Below are 17,451 nucleotides of genomic sequence, written 5' to 3' on the forward strand. Positions count from 1 at the left end.
CCACACAGACAGACAGACAAACAGACAGACAGATACCGTAGAGAGAGAGACAGACAGATACTGTAGACAGACAGAGAGATACTGCAGACAGACAGGACAGACAGACAGATACTGTAGACAGACAGACAGATACTGTAGAGAGAGAGACAGACAGACACTGTACACACAGACAGACAGATACTGCAGACAGACAGAAGGACAGACAGACACTGTAGACAGACAGACAGATACTGTAGACAGACAGGACAGACAGACAGATACTGGAGACAGATAGACAGTGCAGCAGGACAGATAGACAGACAGATACTGCAGACAGACAGAAGGACAGACAGACAGACACTGTACACACAGACAGACAGACACTGTAGACAGACAGACAGACAGACAGATACTGCAGACAGATACTGTAGACAGACAGATAGACAGACAGACACTGTAGACAGACAGACAGATAGATACTGTAGACAGACAGACAGATAGATACTGTAGACAGACAGATAGACAGACAGATACTGCAGACAGACACTGTAGACAGACAGATAGATACTGTAGACAGACAGATAGATAGACAGACAGACAGATACTGCAGACAGACAGACAGACACTGTACACAGACAGACAGATACTGCAGACAGACAGACAGACACTGTAGACAGACAGACAGACAGACACTGTAGACAGACAGACAGCATATACTGTAGACAGACAGATAGACAAACAGACAGATACTGTAGACAGACAGGACAGACAGACAGATACTGTAGACAGACAGACAGTGCAGCAGGACTGACAGACAGATAGACAGACAGACACTGTAGACAGACAGACAGACAGATAGATACTGCAGACAGATACTGTAGACAGACAGATAGACACTGTAGATAGACAGACAGACAGACAGATACTGTAGACAGACAGACATACAGACAGACAGATACTGCAGACAGATTTGCAGCAGGAGGAGGAGAGGTGGTGCTAATGTGACCACACGTGGCTAATGTTTGGGCTAGTCACTCATTAAAAGAGGAACACCCGGCGCGGCGACGCGCCAGTAAAAACACACAGAAAACAGTTTAACTCCATTAAAAATCCGTGTCAGCAAACGTTCAAAACATGCACGACTATATCTGTATCTTTGTCCTTTCAAACACCGCTTTCGTTTTTCAGTCAGCTGTGTTTAGGAGTTAGGGAATTGGTCAACACAAACGACCCGCAACAGATTAGCTGAAGTTTACCGTCTTTGAGTCGTCCTTTTCCTGCAGAAATAATGTAGCTTCTCCTTGTTTTCCCAGTGCAGAAACATCTGTTCAGGCTGGGCTCCCGCCTGGTAACGTGTCTTTGTCCTGCCCTGTGTAAAACATCCCAAAATACTGCAGCGAGCCAGGCCCTAGCAGGGCTTCGGGAGCGGGCTCAGATTTCACTGCGTGCGGTTTTAAAGTCACCAGTCCCACATCTGGCCGCGGCCGAGCCTCAACACTGTTCTGACTCACACTCAGCACCATGCAATTAACTGGGGACAGTCAGTGGGAGGGGGGGCAGTGGGAGGGGGACAGTCAGTGGGAGGGGGGGCTGTGGGAGGGGTGACAGTCAGTGGGAGGGGGGCAGTCAGTGGGAGGGGGACAGTCAGTGGGAGGGGGGGCAGGCAGCGGGAGGGGGGGGCAGTCAGTGGGAGTGGGGGGGGCAGTGGGAGGGGGCAGTCAGTGGGAGGGGGGGACAGTCAGTGGGAGAGGGGGGCAGTGGGAGGGGGCAGTCAGTGTGTGTGTGTGTGTGTGTGTGTGTGTGTGTGTGTGTGTCTGTGTGTGTATGTGTTTGTGTGTGTGTGTGTATGTGTGTGTGTGTGTGTCTGTGTGTGTGTGTGTGTGTGTCTGTGTGTGTGTGTGTGTGTGTGTGTGTGTGTGTGTATGTTTGTGTGTCTGTGTGTGTGTGTGTGTGTGTGTGTGTAGTGTGTGTGTGTGTGTGTCATGTGTGTGTAGTGTGTGTGTCTGTGTGTGTCTGTGTGTGTATGTCTGTCTGTGTGTGTGTGTGTGTGTGTGTGTAGTGTCTGTGTATGTCTGTCTGTGTGTGTGTGTGTGTGTGTGTCTGTGCGTGCATGTGTGCTGTGTGTGTGTGTGTGTGTCTGTGTGTGTGTGTGTGTGTGTGTGTGTGTGTGTCTGTGTGTGTGTGTGTGTGTGTGTGTGTGTGTGTGTGTGTGTGTGTAGGCCAGCAGGTCCCTAATTCATAAAGTGTGTGTGTGCTATGATGTGTATCAAATCATAACCAGAGTTATCTCAGGACACTTTCCAGATAGAGGAGGTCTAGACCACACTCTATAATTTACAGACCCAACAATTCCAGTAATTCCCCCAGAGCAAGCATTTAGTGCGACAGTGGCGAGGAAGACCTCCCTTTTAGGGAGAAACCTGGGACAGACCCAGACTCTTGGTAGGGGGTGTCTGACGGTGCTGGTTGGGGGGGGGTTATGAACGGTGGCAATAATAGTCACAATAAAGATAATGGAACAGTGACTCGTAGTAGTTCATGGCATAGCAGAGCACTGCAGGGCACCGCAGAGCGTAGCAGGGAGTAGCAGGGTGTAGCAGGGAGTAGCAGGGTGTAGCAGGGCACCGCAGAGCGTAGCAGGGTGTAGCAGGGAGTAGCAGGGTGTAGCAGGGCACCGCAGAGCGTAGCAGGGTGTAGCAGGGCACCGCAGAGCGTAGCAGGGTGTAGCAGGGAGTAGTAGGGAGTAGCAGGGCACCGCAGAGAGTAGCAGGGAGTAGCAGGGAGTAGCAGGGTGTAGCAGGGTGCAGCAGGGAGTAGTAGGGAGTAGCAGGGCACCGCAGGGAGTAGCAGGGTGTAGCAGGGTGTAGCAGGGAGTAGCAGGGAGTAGTAGGGAGTAGCAGGGTGTAGCAAGGAGTAGTAGGGAGTAGCAGGGTGTAGCAAGGAGTAGCAGGGAGTAGTAGGGAGTAGTAGGGAGTAGCAGGGTGTAGCAGGGTGTAGCAGGGCACCGCAGAGTGTAGCAGGGAGAAGTAGGGAGTAACAGGGAGTAGTAGGGAGTAGCAGGGTGTAGCAAGGAGTAGCAGGGAGTAGTAGGGAGTAGCAGGGTGTAGCAGGGCACCGCAGAGTGTAGCAGGGAGTAGCAGGGAGTAGTAGGGAGTAGCAGGGTGCAGCAGGGAGTAGCAGGGAGTAGTAGGGAGTAGTAGGGAGTAGCAGGGTGTAGCAGGGTGTAGCAGGGCACCGCAGAGTGTAGCAGGGAGTAGCAGGGAGTAGTAGGGAGTAGCAGGGAGTAGTAGGGAGTAGTAGGGAGTAGCAGGGTGTAGCAGGGCACCGCAGAGTGTAGCAGGGAGTAGCAGGGAGTAGCAGGGAGTAGCAGGGAGTAGTAGGGTGTAGCAGGGCACCGCAGAGTGCAGCAGGGAGCAAAGGGAGTAGTAGGGAGTAGCAGGGAGTAGCAGGGAGTAGCAGGGCACTCGCAGAGTGTAGCAGGGAGTAGCAGGGAGTAGTAGGGAGTAGCAGGGAGTAGCAGGGAGTAGTAGGGAGTAGTAGGGAGTAGCAGGGTGTAGCAGGGCACCGCAGAGTGTAGCAGGGAGTAGCAGGGAGTAGTAGGGAGTAGCAGGGTGTAGCAGGGTGTAGCAGGGCACCGCAGAGTGTAGCAGGGAGTAGCAGGGAGTAGTAGGGAGTAGCAGGGAGTAGCAAGGAGTAGCAGGGAGCAGTAGGAGTAGTAGGGAGAGTAGGGTGTAGCAGGGCACCGCAGAGTGTAGCAGGAGTAGCAGGGAGTAGTAGGGAGTAGCAGGGTGTAGCAGGGAGTAGTAGGGAGTAGTAGGGAGTAGAGGGTGTAGCAGGGTGTAGCAGGGCACCGCAGAGTGTAGCGGGAGTAGGGAGAGCAGTAGAGCAGGGAGTAGCACAGTAGCGTGTAGCAGTGCCGCAGATCGATAATAGCAGGGATTAGCAGGGATGTAGCAGCACTAGAGCGTCTCTTCAGTATGTAGTATGGATGTAGAAAAGTAGGTAAAATATAGTAAGACAATACACTATAATCAGTAAAAATGAGATGTAAAAGTAGTAAAAATAGTAAGTATGTAAATAAGAAAATAGTAAAGATGTAGTAAATCAACGCAGCAGAAGCATGTAGTAGTAAAGTGAGTAAAGTAGTGTGAGTAAAGTGTGTAAAGTAAGTAGGTAAAAAGTTGTGAGTAGCAGTGCGTATCATGGTGTAGTAGCGCAACGTAGAGTGTGTCAGTCATCACATGTCATGCCATCCCATCTCTCATCATCATCCCATCTCCATCACTCCTCCACTCTCCTCATCTCACCTCCTCCTCCACCCTCCTCCTCTCCTCCCTCCTCTCCCTCTCCCTCCCTCCTCTCCTCTCCTCTCCCTCCTCCCTCTCTCCTCCCTCTCTCTCCTCCTCCCTCTCCCTCTCTCCTCCCTCCCTCTCCCTCTCCCTCCCTCCCTCCCTCTCCCTCTCCCTCTCCCTCTCCCTCCCTCTCCCTCCCTCCTTCCTCCCTCTCTCTCTCTGAAGTAAAGGGAGTCCCTGATGTTCCTGTGATATAAGAGCAGACAGGAAGAAGCTGTGTATGTCTCTGAGAAGCTGCTTCTGTAATTATCTGCAGTCGGGATAAACAGAAAAACTCTCTCATGGGAACCAACGACTTATAATAACTTCACAACCGGATATATGATCACAATTAATCTGAATTACAATGACATCATTCACTCAGCCACACACTACGTGTACGTTATTTAGTGTTAGTAGTATCCATTTTACACACAGAAGAGAAATGATCTTCTTGTGTTTCTCAGCGGTTGAATATGATCCACAGTTTTACTAAATATACTGAAAACACTTCTCAAAGTCTGACTTCCTGTCTGTGTCTCTCAGCTCCGAGCCCGTGGACGGTTCCCTACGACGCTCTTCACAACTAAAATAAATGATCAGGTCACTACTTTCATTAAATTTGGGTTTTTTTTATTACATTTTATAGCAGTTGAAGAAAATAAATCAACTAAAACCTGGAAAAATGTGACAAACATGTTGTAAAAAGTGACAAAAATGTTGTAAAAAGTGACAAAAATGTTGAAAAAAGTGATAAAAATGTGGAAAAAAAGTGACAAAAATGGTAGAAAAGTGACAAAAATGTTGAAAAAATGACAAAAATGTTGAAAAAAGTGACAAAAATGTTGAAAAAAATATAGAAATGTTGTAAAAAGTGATAAAAATGTTTAGAAAAGTGACAAAAATGTTGAAAAAATGTATAAAAATGTTGAAAAAGTTTTATAAAAATGTTAAAAAGTGACAAAAATGTTAAAAAATGTGACAAAAATGTTAAAAAAGTGACAAAAATGTGGAAAAAAGTGACAAAAATGTTAAAAAAAGTGATAAAAATGTTGAAAAAAGTGATAAAAATGTGGAAAAAAGTGACAAAAATGTTAGAAAAGTGACAAAAATGTGGAAAAAAAGTGACCAAAATGTTGAAAAAAAGTGACAAAAATGTTGAAAAAATGTAATCAAAATGTTGAAAAAAGTGACGAAAATGTTGAAAAAAATATAGAAATGTTGTAAAAAGTGACAAAAATGTTGAAAAAATATATAAAAATGTTGAAAAAAATTTATAAAAATGTGACAAAAATGTGACAAAAATGTTAAAAAAGTGACAAAAATGTGGAAAAAAGTGACAAAAATGTTAAAAAAAGTGACAAAAATGTTAAAAAAAGTGACAAAAATGTTGAAAAAAGTGACAAAAATGTTGAAAAAAGTGACAAAAATGTTGTAAAAAGTGACAAAAATGTTGAAAAATAAAGTTGAAAAAAGTGACAAAAATGTTGAAAAAAATATAGAAATGTTGTAAAAAGTGACAAAAATGTTGAAAAAATGTTGAAAAATGTTGAAAAAAATGTATAAAAATGTTGTAAAAAGTGATAAAAATGTTTAAAAAAGTGATAAAAATGTTTAAAAAAGTGACCAAAAATGTTTAAAAAAGTGACAAAAATGTTAAAAAAGTGACAAAAATGTTGAAAAAAAATGAGAAAAATGTGGAAAAAAGTGACAAAAATGTTAAAAAAGTGACCAAAATGTTGTAAAAAGTGACAAAAATGTTGTAAAAAGTGACAAAAATGTTGTAAAAAGTGACAAAAACATTGAAAAAAGTGACAGAAATGTTGAAAAAAGTGACAAAAATGTTGAAAAAAATATAGAAATGTTGTAAAAAGTGACAAAAATGTTGAAAAAATGTATGAAAAATGTTGAAAAAAATTTATAAAAATGTTGTAAAAAATGTGACAAAAATGTTGTAAAAAGTGACAAAAATGTTGAAAAAAATGAGAAAAATGTTGTCAATGAGTCACCACGAGGGTTAAACATGTTTTCATTCATTAAAAACGCCAAAAACAATCTTTATTTTTGTAAAGAAACACGTTGCTGTCCATCTTCGTCACCTAGCAACAGAGTTTCCATGAGCAGCTGTCTGTCTGAGTGTTTGAATGTCAGCACTTATGTGACATACTGAGCATCTTATAGCTTCCCAGCTGACCCTAAATAATCACTGTAACAGTTTAATATTAGTTTACAAGTTTAAAGACTAAAGTGACAAAACACGTTGAAACAGGTTCCTCTGAGAGTGACCAAAGAAATGACCAAAATGTTGAAAAAAGTGACAAAAATGTTGTAAAAAGTGACAAAAATGTTGAAAAAATATAGAAAATTGTCGTAAAAAGTGACAAAAATGTTGAAAAAATATAGAAATGTTGTAAAAAGTGACAAAAATGTTGAAAAAATGTAATCAAAATGTTGAAAAAAATTTATAAAAATGTTGAAAAAAGTGACAAAAATGTTAAAAAAGTGATAAAAATGTGGAAAAAAGTGACAAAAATGTTGAAAAAAGTGACAAAAATGTTGAAAAAAGTGACAAAAATGTTGAAAAAAGTGACAAAAATGTTGAAAAAAGTGACAAAAATGTTGAAAAAAGTGACCAAAATGTTGAAAAAAGTGACAAAAACGTTGAAAAAAGTGACCAAAATGTTGTAAAAAGTGACCAAAATGTAAAAAAAGTGACAAAAATGTTGTAAAAAGTGACACAAATGTTGTAAAAAGTGACACAAATGAAAACAGTCCTGTGGGTCGTGTTAGAGGGGAGGTAGTATGTCTGGGATTTGTTGACCATATGAACCGTAGTAGAATATCACTTAATCTAAGCTTTAAGTTCAGATATGTCGGTGTAACTAACCGTGTCGTCTCTCGCTGCAGGACTCCTCCAAGACGGAGGAGACGGAGGTGAACGAAGAGTTCTTCCGTCTCCTGCCGGAGGAACTCCTGGCGCTGAACAAAGACGACCCAGGTAACAATAACAACACGGATTTGAGGCTACATTTACACCACTACGTTTGTTTCCCCCTCTCATTCCCCCTGCTCTGGCGTTTCCCCCTCTCATTCCCCCTGCTCTGGTGTTCCCCCTCTCATTCCCCCTGCTCTGGTGTTCCCCCCTCTCATTCCCCCTGCTCTGGTGTTTCCCCCTCTCATTCCCCCTGCTCTGGTGTTCCCCCCTCTCATTCCCCCTGCTCTGGTGTTCCCCCTCTCATTCCCCCTGCTCTGGTGTTTCCCCCTCTCATTCCCCCTGCTCTGGTGTTCCCCCCTCTCATTCCCCCTGCTCTGGCGTCTCCCCCCCTCTCATTCCCCCTGCTCTGGCGTCTCCCCCTCTCATTCCCCCTGCTCTGGCGTCTCCCCCCTCTCATTCCCCTGCTCTGGCGTCTCCCCCTCTCATTCCCCCCTGCTCTGGCGTTCCCCCTCTCATTCCCCCCTGCTCTGGCGTCTCCCCCCTCTCATTCCCCCTGCTCTGGTGTTCCCCCTCTCATTCCCCCCTGCTCTGGTGTTTCCCCCCTCTCATTCCCCCCTGCTCTGACGTTTCCTCCTCTCATTCCCCCCTGCTCTGGTGTCTCCCCCTCTCATTCCCCCTGCTCTGGTGTCTCCCCCCCTCTCATTCCCCCTGCTCTGGTGTTCCCCCCTCTCGTTCTGAACTGTGTTACCAGGCAGCAGCAGCAGTTTGGACTGCAGCTCCCAGAATCCCACAGCAGCGGCCGAGTTCCCCGCTGAACCGTCCACGTCGACGCCGGAGGATCGTCCCACGACCATTGTGACGTCTGTGACACATCAACAAGAATTCCTCCCACAGATACAGTGAGTCTGCACAAACAACACATTCTCACTCCCATCGCGTAAAATACAGACTCTTGGTCAGGTACAAGCGGGGGTCAGCTTCTCCTCACAACACGTAGCTCCTATGGCGCCATTCTGATGCTACCGAGCCATCACCTCCCGTTAGCATCCCGTTAGCATCCCATTAGCATCCTATTGACTGCCATTCATTCTGACGTCACTTTGACAGAGAATACCTTTACATCTGAAGCGTTTAAAGACTCTATTTGTCCGTTGTTTATTTCTAAAGAAACACGACAACGTATAAAAGGCTCCATTACCTTGTAGCTCACGTTATGGCTCCGTAGCAGACGTTTTTATAACAATAGGCTAACGATTGGGTCATAACCACGAGACTTCCTGTCTCCTAGTAGAGGAGTTACCGTATAGTACAGGAGAAGCTCTCAGGCAGTTTGGACTTCCATCAGCTGTTTAAGTGTAATGACTAATGTTAACTATCATTTTAGTGATCAATAATGAGCCTGTGTCTATGTTATCTCCTTACATATACCTACGCTCTCCGTCTCTGCTAGATTGGGAATGATTGAGATTTCTCTTGGCACAGCTACCAGAAGACTTCCAACTTTCAGACAGGTTGCTCACGTCACATCTACGTCTTCAAGCTCAGTTGGAGGCTGCTCAGTAACGCTCAGCCATCACCGGGAAAGAGCTTCTAATGTCCTTCACTGGTCTCCGTCCAGAGACACGGGACCTGTTGGTCCAGTTTATAATGTCTATGGTCAGGTATCAGTCACGCTGAAGGGGGATTTTTGCGTCATATCTGACGCCGAAAGCCACTACCCAAGCGTCTGTATTTTACGAGTTTACAAAACCATCTCACCACATTTAGTTGCTGCTGGAGCTTTTGATCATAGCACAAGACCCTCAGTGGACATACAGTACTTCTGCAACGCATTCTCACTCCCATCTCGTAAAATACGGACGCTTGGTCAGGTGCCTTTGTCGCTGTTATTGACACTAAAAGTCTCCTTTAGCGTCATATAAACGCGCTTCGTCGGGACTATTGGCGTCCCTTTTGATGCAGTTATGTTAAGGAAAAGGTGCGTAAACTTATGCACAATAATTCATGTGTTATCCAAAGGAACTGCAGTGATGCTGACAGTAAGAAATACGTGGAATACATACCAATTACAGAGCTTTACTTTTAAGAGCTATATGTTCAAACGCTTCATGAGAACAACCTCTCAATAACATCCTAGTCCCAGTATCATTCTGCATTCATGTGTTGCTGGAAAAGTCTGATGTTTGTGTATGTTTGTGTCCAGGAACATCATCTGTACGGTGAATTTGGGCTGCCAGCTGGACCTGCACCTTATTGCTCGCAAAGCGTGGAACGTTGAATACAATCCAAAGGTACAGACTCCTGGAAATAGTACGCAGACTGTGCATGGGCGAACGTGCACGGACGTTGTTTCCATGCATTCGCAGAGCTGTACATTTTATACCTGTACAGATTTTTTATCAGGCTCACAGATGTATGGACCCACAATACACGACTCAGGTACGTAGAATGCAAGAACGTTTACTGAAACAGTCAGAATAAACTTACTGGCAGCAGTGTCCGAAACGGCAGGCAAAAGGGAAAATCCCAAATACAGTCAGTGGTCAAAATCCAAGAGAAACAATCAGGAAGATAGCTAAGGACACTCTCGAAGGCTGTACACAGGGGAAGCAGACAATCTCGCACTGGGGTAAGAGAAGGACTGAACGTACACTAGAGAAGACAATGATACACAGGTGCAATACATTAGGGCGGGAATAGGTAATCACTAACGGCGGGACAAGGAAACAGGGAACAGGAAGTAAAAATAAGACAACACAAGGAAAACAGGGAATCTTACAACAAAACAGGAAATGTGAAAACAGCCTGAAAAAATGAGAATCTACGACAAAACAATAACTGAACCTGCCACCCAACAAGAGTTGGGAAACCCATCGAAATGCCCATGCTCATTCCCCCTGCTCTGGTGTTCCTCCTCTCATTCCCCCTGCTCTGGTGTTCCTCCTCTCATTCCCCCTGCTCTGGTGTTCCCCCCTCTCGTTCCCCCTGCTCTGGCATTCCCCCTCTCATTCCCCCTTCTCTGGTGTTCCCCCCTCTCATTCCCCCTGCTCTGGTGTTCCCCCTCTCATTGCCCCTGCTCTGGTGTTCCCCCCTCTCGTTCCCCCTGCTCTGGTGTTCCCCCCTCTCATTCCCCCCTCTCATTCCCCCCTCTCATTCCCCCTTCTCTGGTGTTCCCCCTCTCGTTCCCCCTGCTCTGGTGTTCCCCCCTCTCGTTCCCCCTGCTCTGGCATTTCCCCCTCTCATTCCCCCTTCTCTGGCGTTTCCCCCTCTCATTCCCCCTGCTCTGGTGTTCCCCCTCTCATTCCCCCTGCTCTGGTGTTTCCCCTCTCATTCCTCCTGCTCTGGTGTTTTCCCCCCTCTCATTCCCCCCTGCTCTGGTGTTTCCCCCTCTCATTCCCCCCTGCTCTGGTGTTCCCCCTCTCATTCCTCCTGCTCTGGTGTTTTCCCCCCTCTCATTCCCCCTGCTCTGGTGTTTGCAGTGCCGTACCTGAACATGAAAGTAATAAATAAATACACTCTGATATGCACACAGTAATCCCAGTCAATAAATATGCGAATAAGCGTTTTTACAAGCATGGAAATAGCATTGGACAGTTTGTATTTTTGCACGGAAAGTTCATGGCGCCTCAAAGAACTATTTAGATAGCGTAAAGCTCATTTTGTACTTTAAATATGTCATCTGCCAAAGTGATGCAAGCTGCTCTAAATCAGCCTGTTGTTTCCTCCGGTTGTGTTTCAGGTTTATAAGGCGCTCATCATGAGGCTCCGTGAGCCGCGAACCACAGCTATGATCTACAAAAATGGGAATTTGGTCTGTTTGGGAGCCAAGAGGTCTGTCTGCCTGTCCGTCTGGACTTATCTCCAATATCTTTGGTGCTGCAAGACGGTTTTCCAGACATCGTATCTCTCTCTCTCCTGTGTGTTTGTGCAGTGTGGCGCAGGCACGGCTGGCGGCCAGGCGGCTCGCCCGCAAAGTGCAGAAGCTGGGCTTCCCCATCCGCTTCCTGAACTTTAAGATCCAGAACATGATGGCCAGCTGCGACACCTTCACAGTCAGTTTGGAGCAACTGGCCCTCCAAGAGCACTGCAGGTCAGGACACAGTTGGCCGTGGCCACAAGTTACATTAACTACATGTACATCGCTAAGTTTTGGTTTTTAAGCGTTTGAGTTTTTGACAACGCCAGAGCAGGGGGAATGAGAGGAGGAAACGCCAGAGCAGGGGGAATGAGAGGGGAACGCCAGAGCAGGGGGAACGAGAGGAGGAAACACCAGAGCAGGGGGAATGAGAGGGGGAGCGCCAGAGCAGGGGGAATGAGAGGGGAGACACCAGAGCAGGGGGAATGAGAGGGGAAACACCAGAGCAGGGGGAATGAGAGGGGGAAACACCAGAGCAGGGGGGAATGGGAGGAGGAACACCAGAGCAGGGGGGAAACGAGAGGGGAAACGCCAGAGCAGGGGGAACGAGAGGAGGAAACGCCAGAGCAGGGGGAACGAGAGGGGGAAACGCCAGAGCAGGGGGAATGAGAGGGGGAACACCAGAGCAGGGGGAATGAGAGGGGGAACGCCAGAGCAGGGGGAATGAGAGGGGGGAACGCCAGAGCAGGGGGAATGAGAGGGGGAACGCCAGAGCAGGGGGAATGAGAGGGGGAACGCCAGAGCAGGGGGAATGAGAGGGGGGAACACCAGAGCAGGGGGGAATGAGAGGGGGAAACGCCAGAGCAGGGGGAATGAGGGGGGAAACACCAGAGCAGGGGGAATGAGAGGGGGGACACCAGAGCAGGGGGAATGAGAGGGGGGACGCCAGAGCAGGGGGAATGAGAGGGGGGACACCAGAGCAGGGGGAATGAGAGGGGGGACACCAGAGCAGGGGGAATGAGAGGGGGGACACCAGAGCAGGGGGAATGAGAGGGGGGAACACCAGAGCAGGGGGAATGAGAGGGGGAACACCAGAGCAGGGGGAATGAGAGGGGGGAACGTAGCAGTGGAGATGGAGCCTGAGCTGATTGTTGCACAAAGACTGAATGCACCTGTAATCCTAACTCCTTAAAAAATGAAAACAAACCTCATGAACAAACTCAAAAGCATTCAGGTTTACAGACACGTTTATTCAGTATTTCTTTAGTTTTTTAGCTATAAAGACAGGACCTTTAGCTCCATAGCTAGCCGCTACTAAAACCACACTATCTCTGTTTTACATTTCTACTTTTACACCTGTTAAATAATCAAGATGTGTGGAGTTTACGGAGCCCCTCTGGGGTCAGCTGAGAGAAAAACTAAACCATGCGCACAGAACAAAAAACGTATTACTTACTAAAAGTGCTGTAGTACAACTAGCAGGAGACAAGTTATAATTGAGGTGAGTTTGGAGACACTACCTTATTTAATCATTAAATTAATAGATATTTTTGTGTCGGTGTTGTAGTTTGTAGACGGTCCCTAAGCACTCGTCTTACTGCCGTCTCACCGCCGGTTGCTACTCCAGTCCAGACTGATGTCATGAAGTGGCGAATGTACGACACGCCAATTGGTACGCCATTATTGGCGTGTTATCAAGACGCATACTCACTTTTCAGCGTGTTTATCAACGCCGTTTGGCCTCCATTGACTTACATTACCTTGCGATTGCGTGTGAGTTGACGCCGTAGCGAGTAGTATGAAAGGACGAAAATCTGCGTAGGGAGGTTGGTCGGGGGGGAGGACGGGTCAAACACAGGACGTTCACCCAGGAGACCGGGGATCAGGTCCCACGTGTCACGTTTCCTAAACTCAACCGTCGATTTCTTCTCACAATAACACGCCACGTGGCGTGTATGTTAACGTCTGCTGTATACAGCGTAGACATACACGCAGATAGGTCAAAATGCGTACAGATAACACGCCACTGGGCTTAAGACAGTGGGCGTGTATGTTTACGTGAAGTCATATCACGTTGTCCAGTCTGTAAGCACTAAACTTGAAACTTGATTTCTGATTGCGCAGTATGTTTTAATTCTCACGTGACCGACCTGTTTGATCTTGAGTCAGGTTTTGTGTGTGTTTTTAACTCTCCACAGTTATGAAGCAGAACTGTTTCCTGGCCTCTTCTACAGCGGCATCCCCAACCTCTCCATTGTCATCTTTGCATCCGGCAAGATGTCTTTGGTCGGTAAGTTGTGTTTGTGTTCAACAGTACACCGCAGCAGAGCATCCAATGCCTATACCATCAGGGGCGTAGAGTAATTTCAGGAGTGAGGGGGACAGATATTTCAGGAGGACGGTTTTTATTGAAAGACCCTCTCCCATTTGTCTCTCCAAATCACCGATTCCAACTAGGCTACATTTCGTTTATGATTGATGAAAACACTGACTTTTCCATAAACCCGCTGCATCCAGTTTTATTAGTTTTCTTATTACGAAATAGCATTTTACTGTGACAAATGTTAAGAGCCCCCAACACTGCTGGGATAGGCATTCGTAATTTCGTTGGATTCATTGTAATATAATGACAATAAAGGCTTCTTATCTGATCTTTTAGTAGATTTTAAGAGTTGGTAAGAGTAGGCCTTTAGTTTGACAGGACAGCATAGACATGAAAGGGGAGAGAGAGGGGGAATGACGTGCAGAAAATGTCGGAATCGAACCCGTGGCTGCTGCATTGAGAACTAAGCCTCTGTATATGGGTGCATGCTCTACCAGATGAGCTATACCCAGGCACCCTACCTTACAACCTATTTACAGGGGTGTAGTGCTATTTGTTTTAGTACTGAAGCAAACCTATAGTCATGTTTCCATTAACGTATTTTTGTGCATGATATATGGTCAGTGCTTGTGCATGATATATGGTCAGTGCTTGTGCATGATATATAGTCGGTGCTTGTGCATGATATATGGTCAGTGCTTGTGCATGATATATGGCCAGTGCTTGTGCATGAGTGCTTGTGCTTGATATACGGTCAGTGCTTGTGCATGAGTGCTTGTGCTTGATATATGGTCAGTGCTTGTGCATGATATACGGTCAGTGCTTGTGCATGATATACGGTCAGTGCTTGTGCATGATATACAGTCGGTGCTTGTGCATGATATACGGTCAGTGCTTGTGCATGATATATAGTCGGTGCTTGTGCATGATATATGGCCAGTGCTTGTGCTTGATATACGGTCAGTGCTTGTGCATGATATATAGTCGGTGCTTGTGCATGATATACGGTCAGTGCTTGTGCATGATATACGGTCAGTGCTTGTGCATGATATACGGTCAGTGCTTGTGCTTGATATATGGTCAGTGCTCGTGCATGTTATACACTTTGGGGATGATTGGATCCACAAGCCCTTTAAGAAATGTATATGAATTTCAATCGGTGTATGCAAACAGCCAATATTTTCTTCTCTGACTTGGAGGAACAAAAAAAAAGTGCCTGAGCGCCGTTCCAGTGCACTTCTGCAGCGCTACACCCCTGATTTTATATGGGGTTGAATCAGAATCATCATCGGTCTCATTTTAAAGATTATACACACACACACACACACACACACACCCACACACACACAGGGAGCGCTAGAGGCCATCATATATATATATATTTTATATATATATATATATATGTAATAACTTCATAGTGAAGGAGTCTTTATAATTACAGTCTTGTGTCTTGTGTTGAATTCCAGGAGCAACAACGGAAGCTCAGATCTACGAAGCTCTTGGTATCATCCGTCCAATCCTGAGCCGCTTCAGGAGGCATTAACCTAACGAGAGAAAGACTCCTGATTTGTTCATTTTAAAACTTGTGTTAATAAATAAACTGTTGTTATTTTTTAGAGTCAGGGGATTCTTTCTTTTTAAAAAAACTTTTAAAAAGGGAAGAAAAACGATACCGCTCAAATAGGTAGTTATCTGGAAATGAAAATGCATCTTTAGTCGGGGCCTCGATATGTCTCCCGACGTATATACATATGTATATATATACATACATATATACAGGAGGCCGACGGCCGGCGGCAAAGGCGATATCCCTCTGGAGGCAGGACGTCGAGGACTCTTGGGCGGCCGTTGGCCAAGGCGAAACCCTTTTGGCGGCCGAACAGGTCAGCCAAGGAGGAGCCCCTCTCGAGGCCGAGCAGGCGACGGGTCAGCTTGGCTGGAGTCAGGCGGCCAGGCAACGGGACTGGGGTGCCGACAGGACACAAGGGGCAGGAGTAGGTCAGACCAACAACAAAGGCAAAGTTTCTGGGACGCCGGAGACGGACCAAAAGCCTCAGGGCTGCCGGGGAAGGGCGTAGTCATTGGGGCAGTCTCAGGGATGCCAGAGACCGGCAAAGTTTCAGGGGCGGTCTCAGGGACGGACGCCAGCCGAGAAGTCCTGAATCCACTCCGGCAGGGAGCTCCTGAGCCAGGGTCGAGTGGAAACTCTCCAGCGAGCAGACCTAAAAACTGCCTCCTTAGCCTCCCAACCACTAGCTATTCTCGAGCTATGAGCCTACATGTCAAATCAAAAAGCTCATTCTCGAACGACTCCGCTGGGTCCATAGTGGTCAGATCATTCTGTTATGTGATGCAGGGACTAGGTAGACCCAAATGCAGGAGATCAGGCAGGAAAAAAGTTTGAGCTTGAGGATTTATAAGAACCAAGAGTAAATACCAACAAAAGGAGTCCAAAAATCCAGCAGGCAAAAACAAACCCATAACAAATGTTGGCTGAGTAAGTTCAAACTGTATTTCATGACTTTATGGTAACGTCTGAAGTTCTACCATGGACTCTGTAACATATTTTTGTGGAAAAAATGCCTTGGTTACCTTGTTTCAAGCCATTCTAGCGTGGTATAGAAAGCCTGCATTAAGAACTGCCAGTTCTCAATAATATTCAACGAGCTAAGCTACTTGACTCTGATTGGCTAAAAGCTAGCCAATGAGAGCCTGGCTATCAGCATCCTTTACCCAGCGCAACTGGGCGAGCTCATGAATAGTAATGAGCTCAGGCAACACCACGTCAGACTGACCAGCTTTTGTAATTGGCCTGATTTCTCTGCTTATTTCTTTTCAGTGGATAGAGCTGACAGAGGAGCTAGCAGTTCATTTTCACATTCACGACATAACACAAACACGTAGTAAGTAAAACCAGTTTTGTGTGGCAGGGCACCTTTAAGTGATTAGTGTCGTTAGAGTCAACAGAAATATACAGTTACAGTTGTGTGTTATCGGCGTAGAAATGCTAGTTGATATTGTGCTTGAGTAACGTGTTAAGAAGAATAGCAATGGGCCAAGAGCAGAACCCTGTGTAAAGGTACTGGAGATGATCAAGAATTTCCGATTTCCACACAGAAAGACCTTCCAGACAGTTAACAGGACAGATCTAAAACCACTCTTGAAATGCCCACCCAGTTTTTAAGACACTGAAATAAAATACTATCGTTAATAGTGTCAGAAGCTGCAAATAGATCCAACAGCAGTAAAACAGTGTGTTGACCACAGTCGACTGACATTATCCCTTACATGAAGAGAAACATAAAGTTTAATAACTCACAAGTAATCAATGGTAAACCTTGTTGTCAATGTTTTTGTTGACAATTGTTTGAGCTTTAAATTTGAATGAAATGTAAACTCATCAAAAATAAATGGGTTAATAATCTGAACGTTTGTAATAAAATACATTTATGCTGTTGAAAACATTACTAAGATTTTAGATTTTCATAATAGTCTGGTGAGTTCAGCCCAGCTCTCCCTCTCTACCAGTGCTCGTATTATGAGGGAGCCAGAGGGAGCCGAGCTCCCAAAGAGTGAGGACTGGCTCCCATGAAGCAACAAAGTCAAAAATCTGAGGGGGTCTCTCATATCTGAAGGGGTCTGCCATATGTGGCATTGTAATTTAATCTTAAACAATGCTCATTATCCAATCCAACTGTATTTGTACAGCACATTTAAAACAACCAGGTTGACCAAAGTGCTGGACGTTGTCATGATTATAAACACGCGAGTAACAAAACAAACATTTAAGACAAATAACAGACTAGAAAAATAAAATGCAGAATACAAAATACAACTCTCAAGCAGGTTTGAAGGCCAATGAATAAAAGTGAGTTTTAAGTGAGTTTTAATCCATCCCTGTGCGGGCTCTTACCATTAAAGACGTTACATTTTATACATAAAATATAGACTATTACGGGACGTAGACCTGAGCCTACCCTACGCTCCTGAACGCAGCATGGCTGCACTTCACCACCACACCACTAGG

At 45.9% G+C, this 17,451-nt stretch overlaps 1 protein-coding gene across 1 annotated transcript; it reads left to right on the plus strand.

Moving 5' to 3' along the window:
- The first annotated feature begins 6,612 nt into the window (after positions 1-6,612).
- LOC144536676 (uncharacterized) lies at positions 6,613-14,967 on the plus strand. Its single transcript, XM_078279939.1, has 8 exons — positions 6,613-6,624; positions 7,218-7,308; positions 7,997-8,144; positions 9,449-9,536; positions 10,985-11,076; positions 11,177-11,353; positions 13,300-13,391; positions 14,891-14,967. Exons 1-8 carry the CDS (start codon positions 6,613-6,615, stop codon positions 14,965-14,967), a joined length of 777 nt encoding a protein of 258 aa, XP_078136065.1.
- The last annotated feature ends 2,484 nt before the right edge of the window (positions 14,968-17,451 follow it).

The sequence above is a fragment of the Sander vitreus genome, chromosome 21 (genome assembly GCF_031162955.1).
Source record: "Sander vitreus isolate 19-12246 chromosome 21, sanVit1, whole genome shotgun sequence".
Taxonomy (NCBI): domain Eukaryota; kingdom Metazoa; phylum Chordata; class Actinopteri; order Perciformes; family Percidae; genus Sander; species Sander vitreus.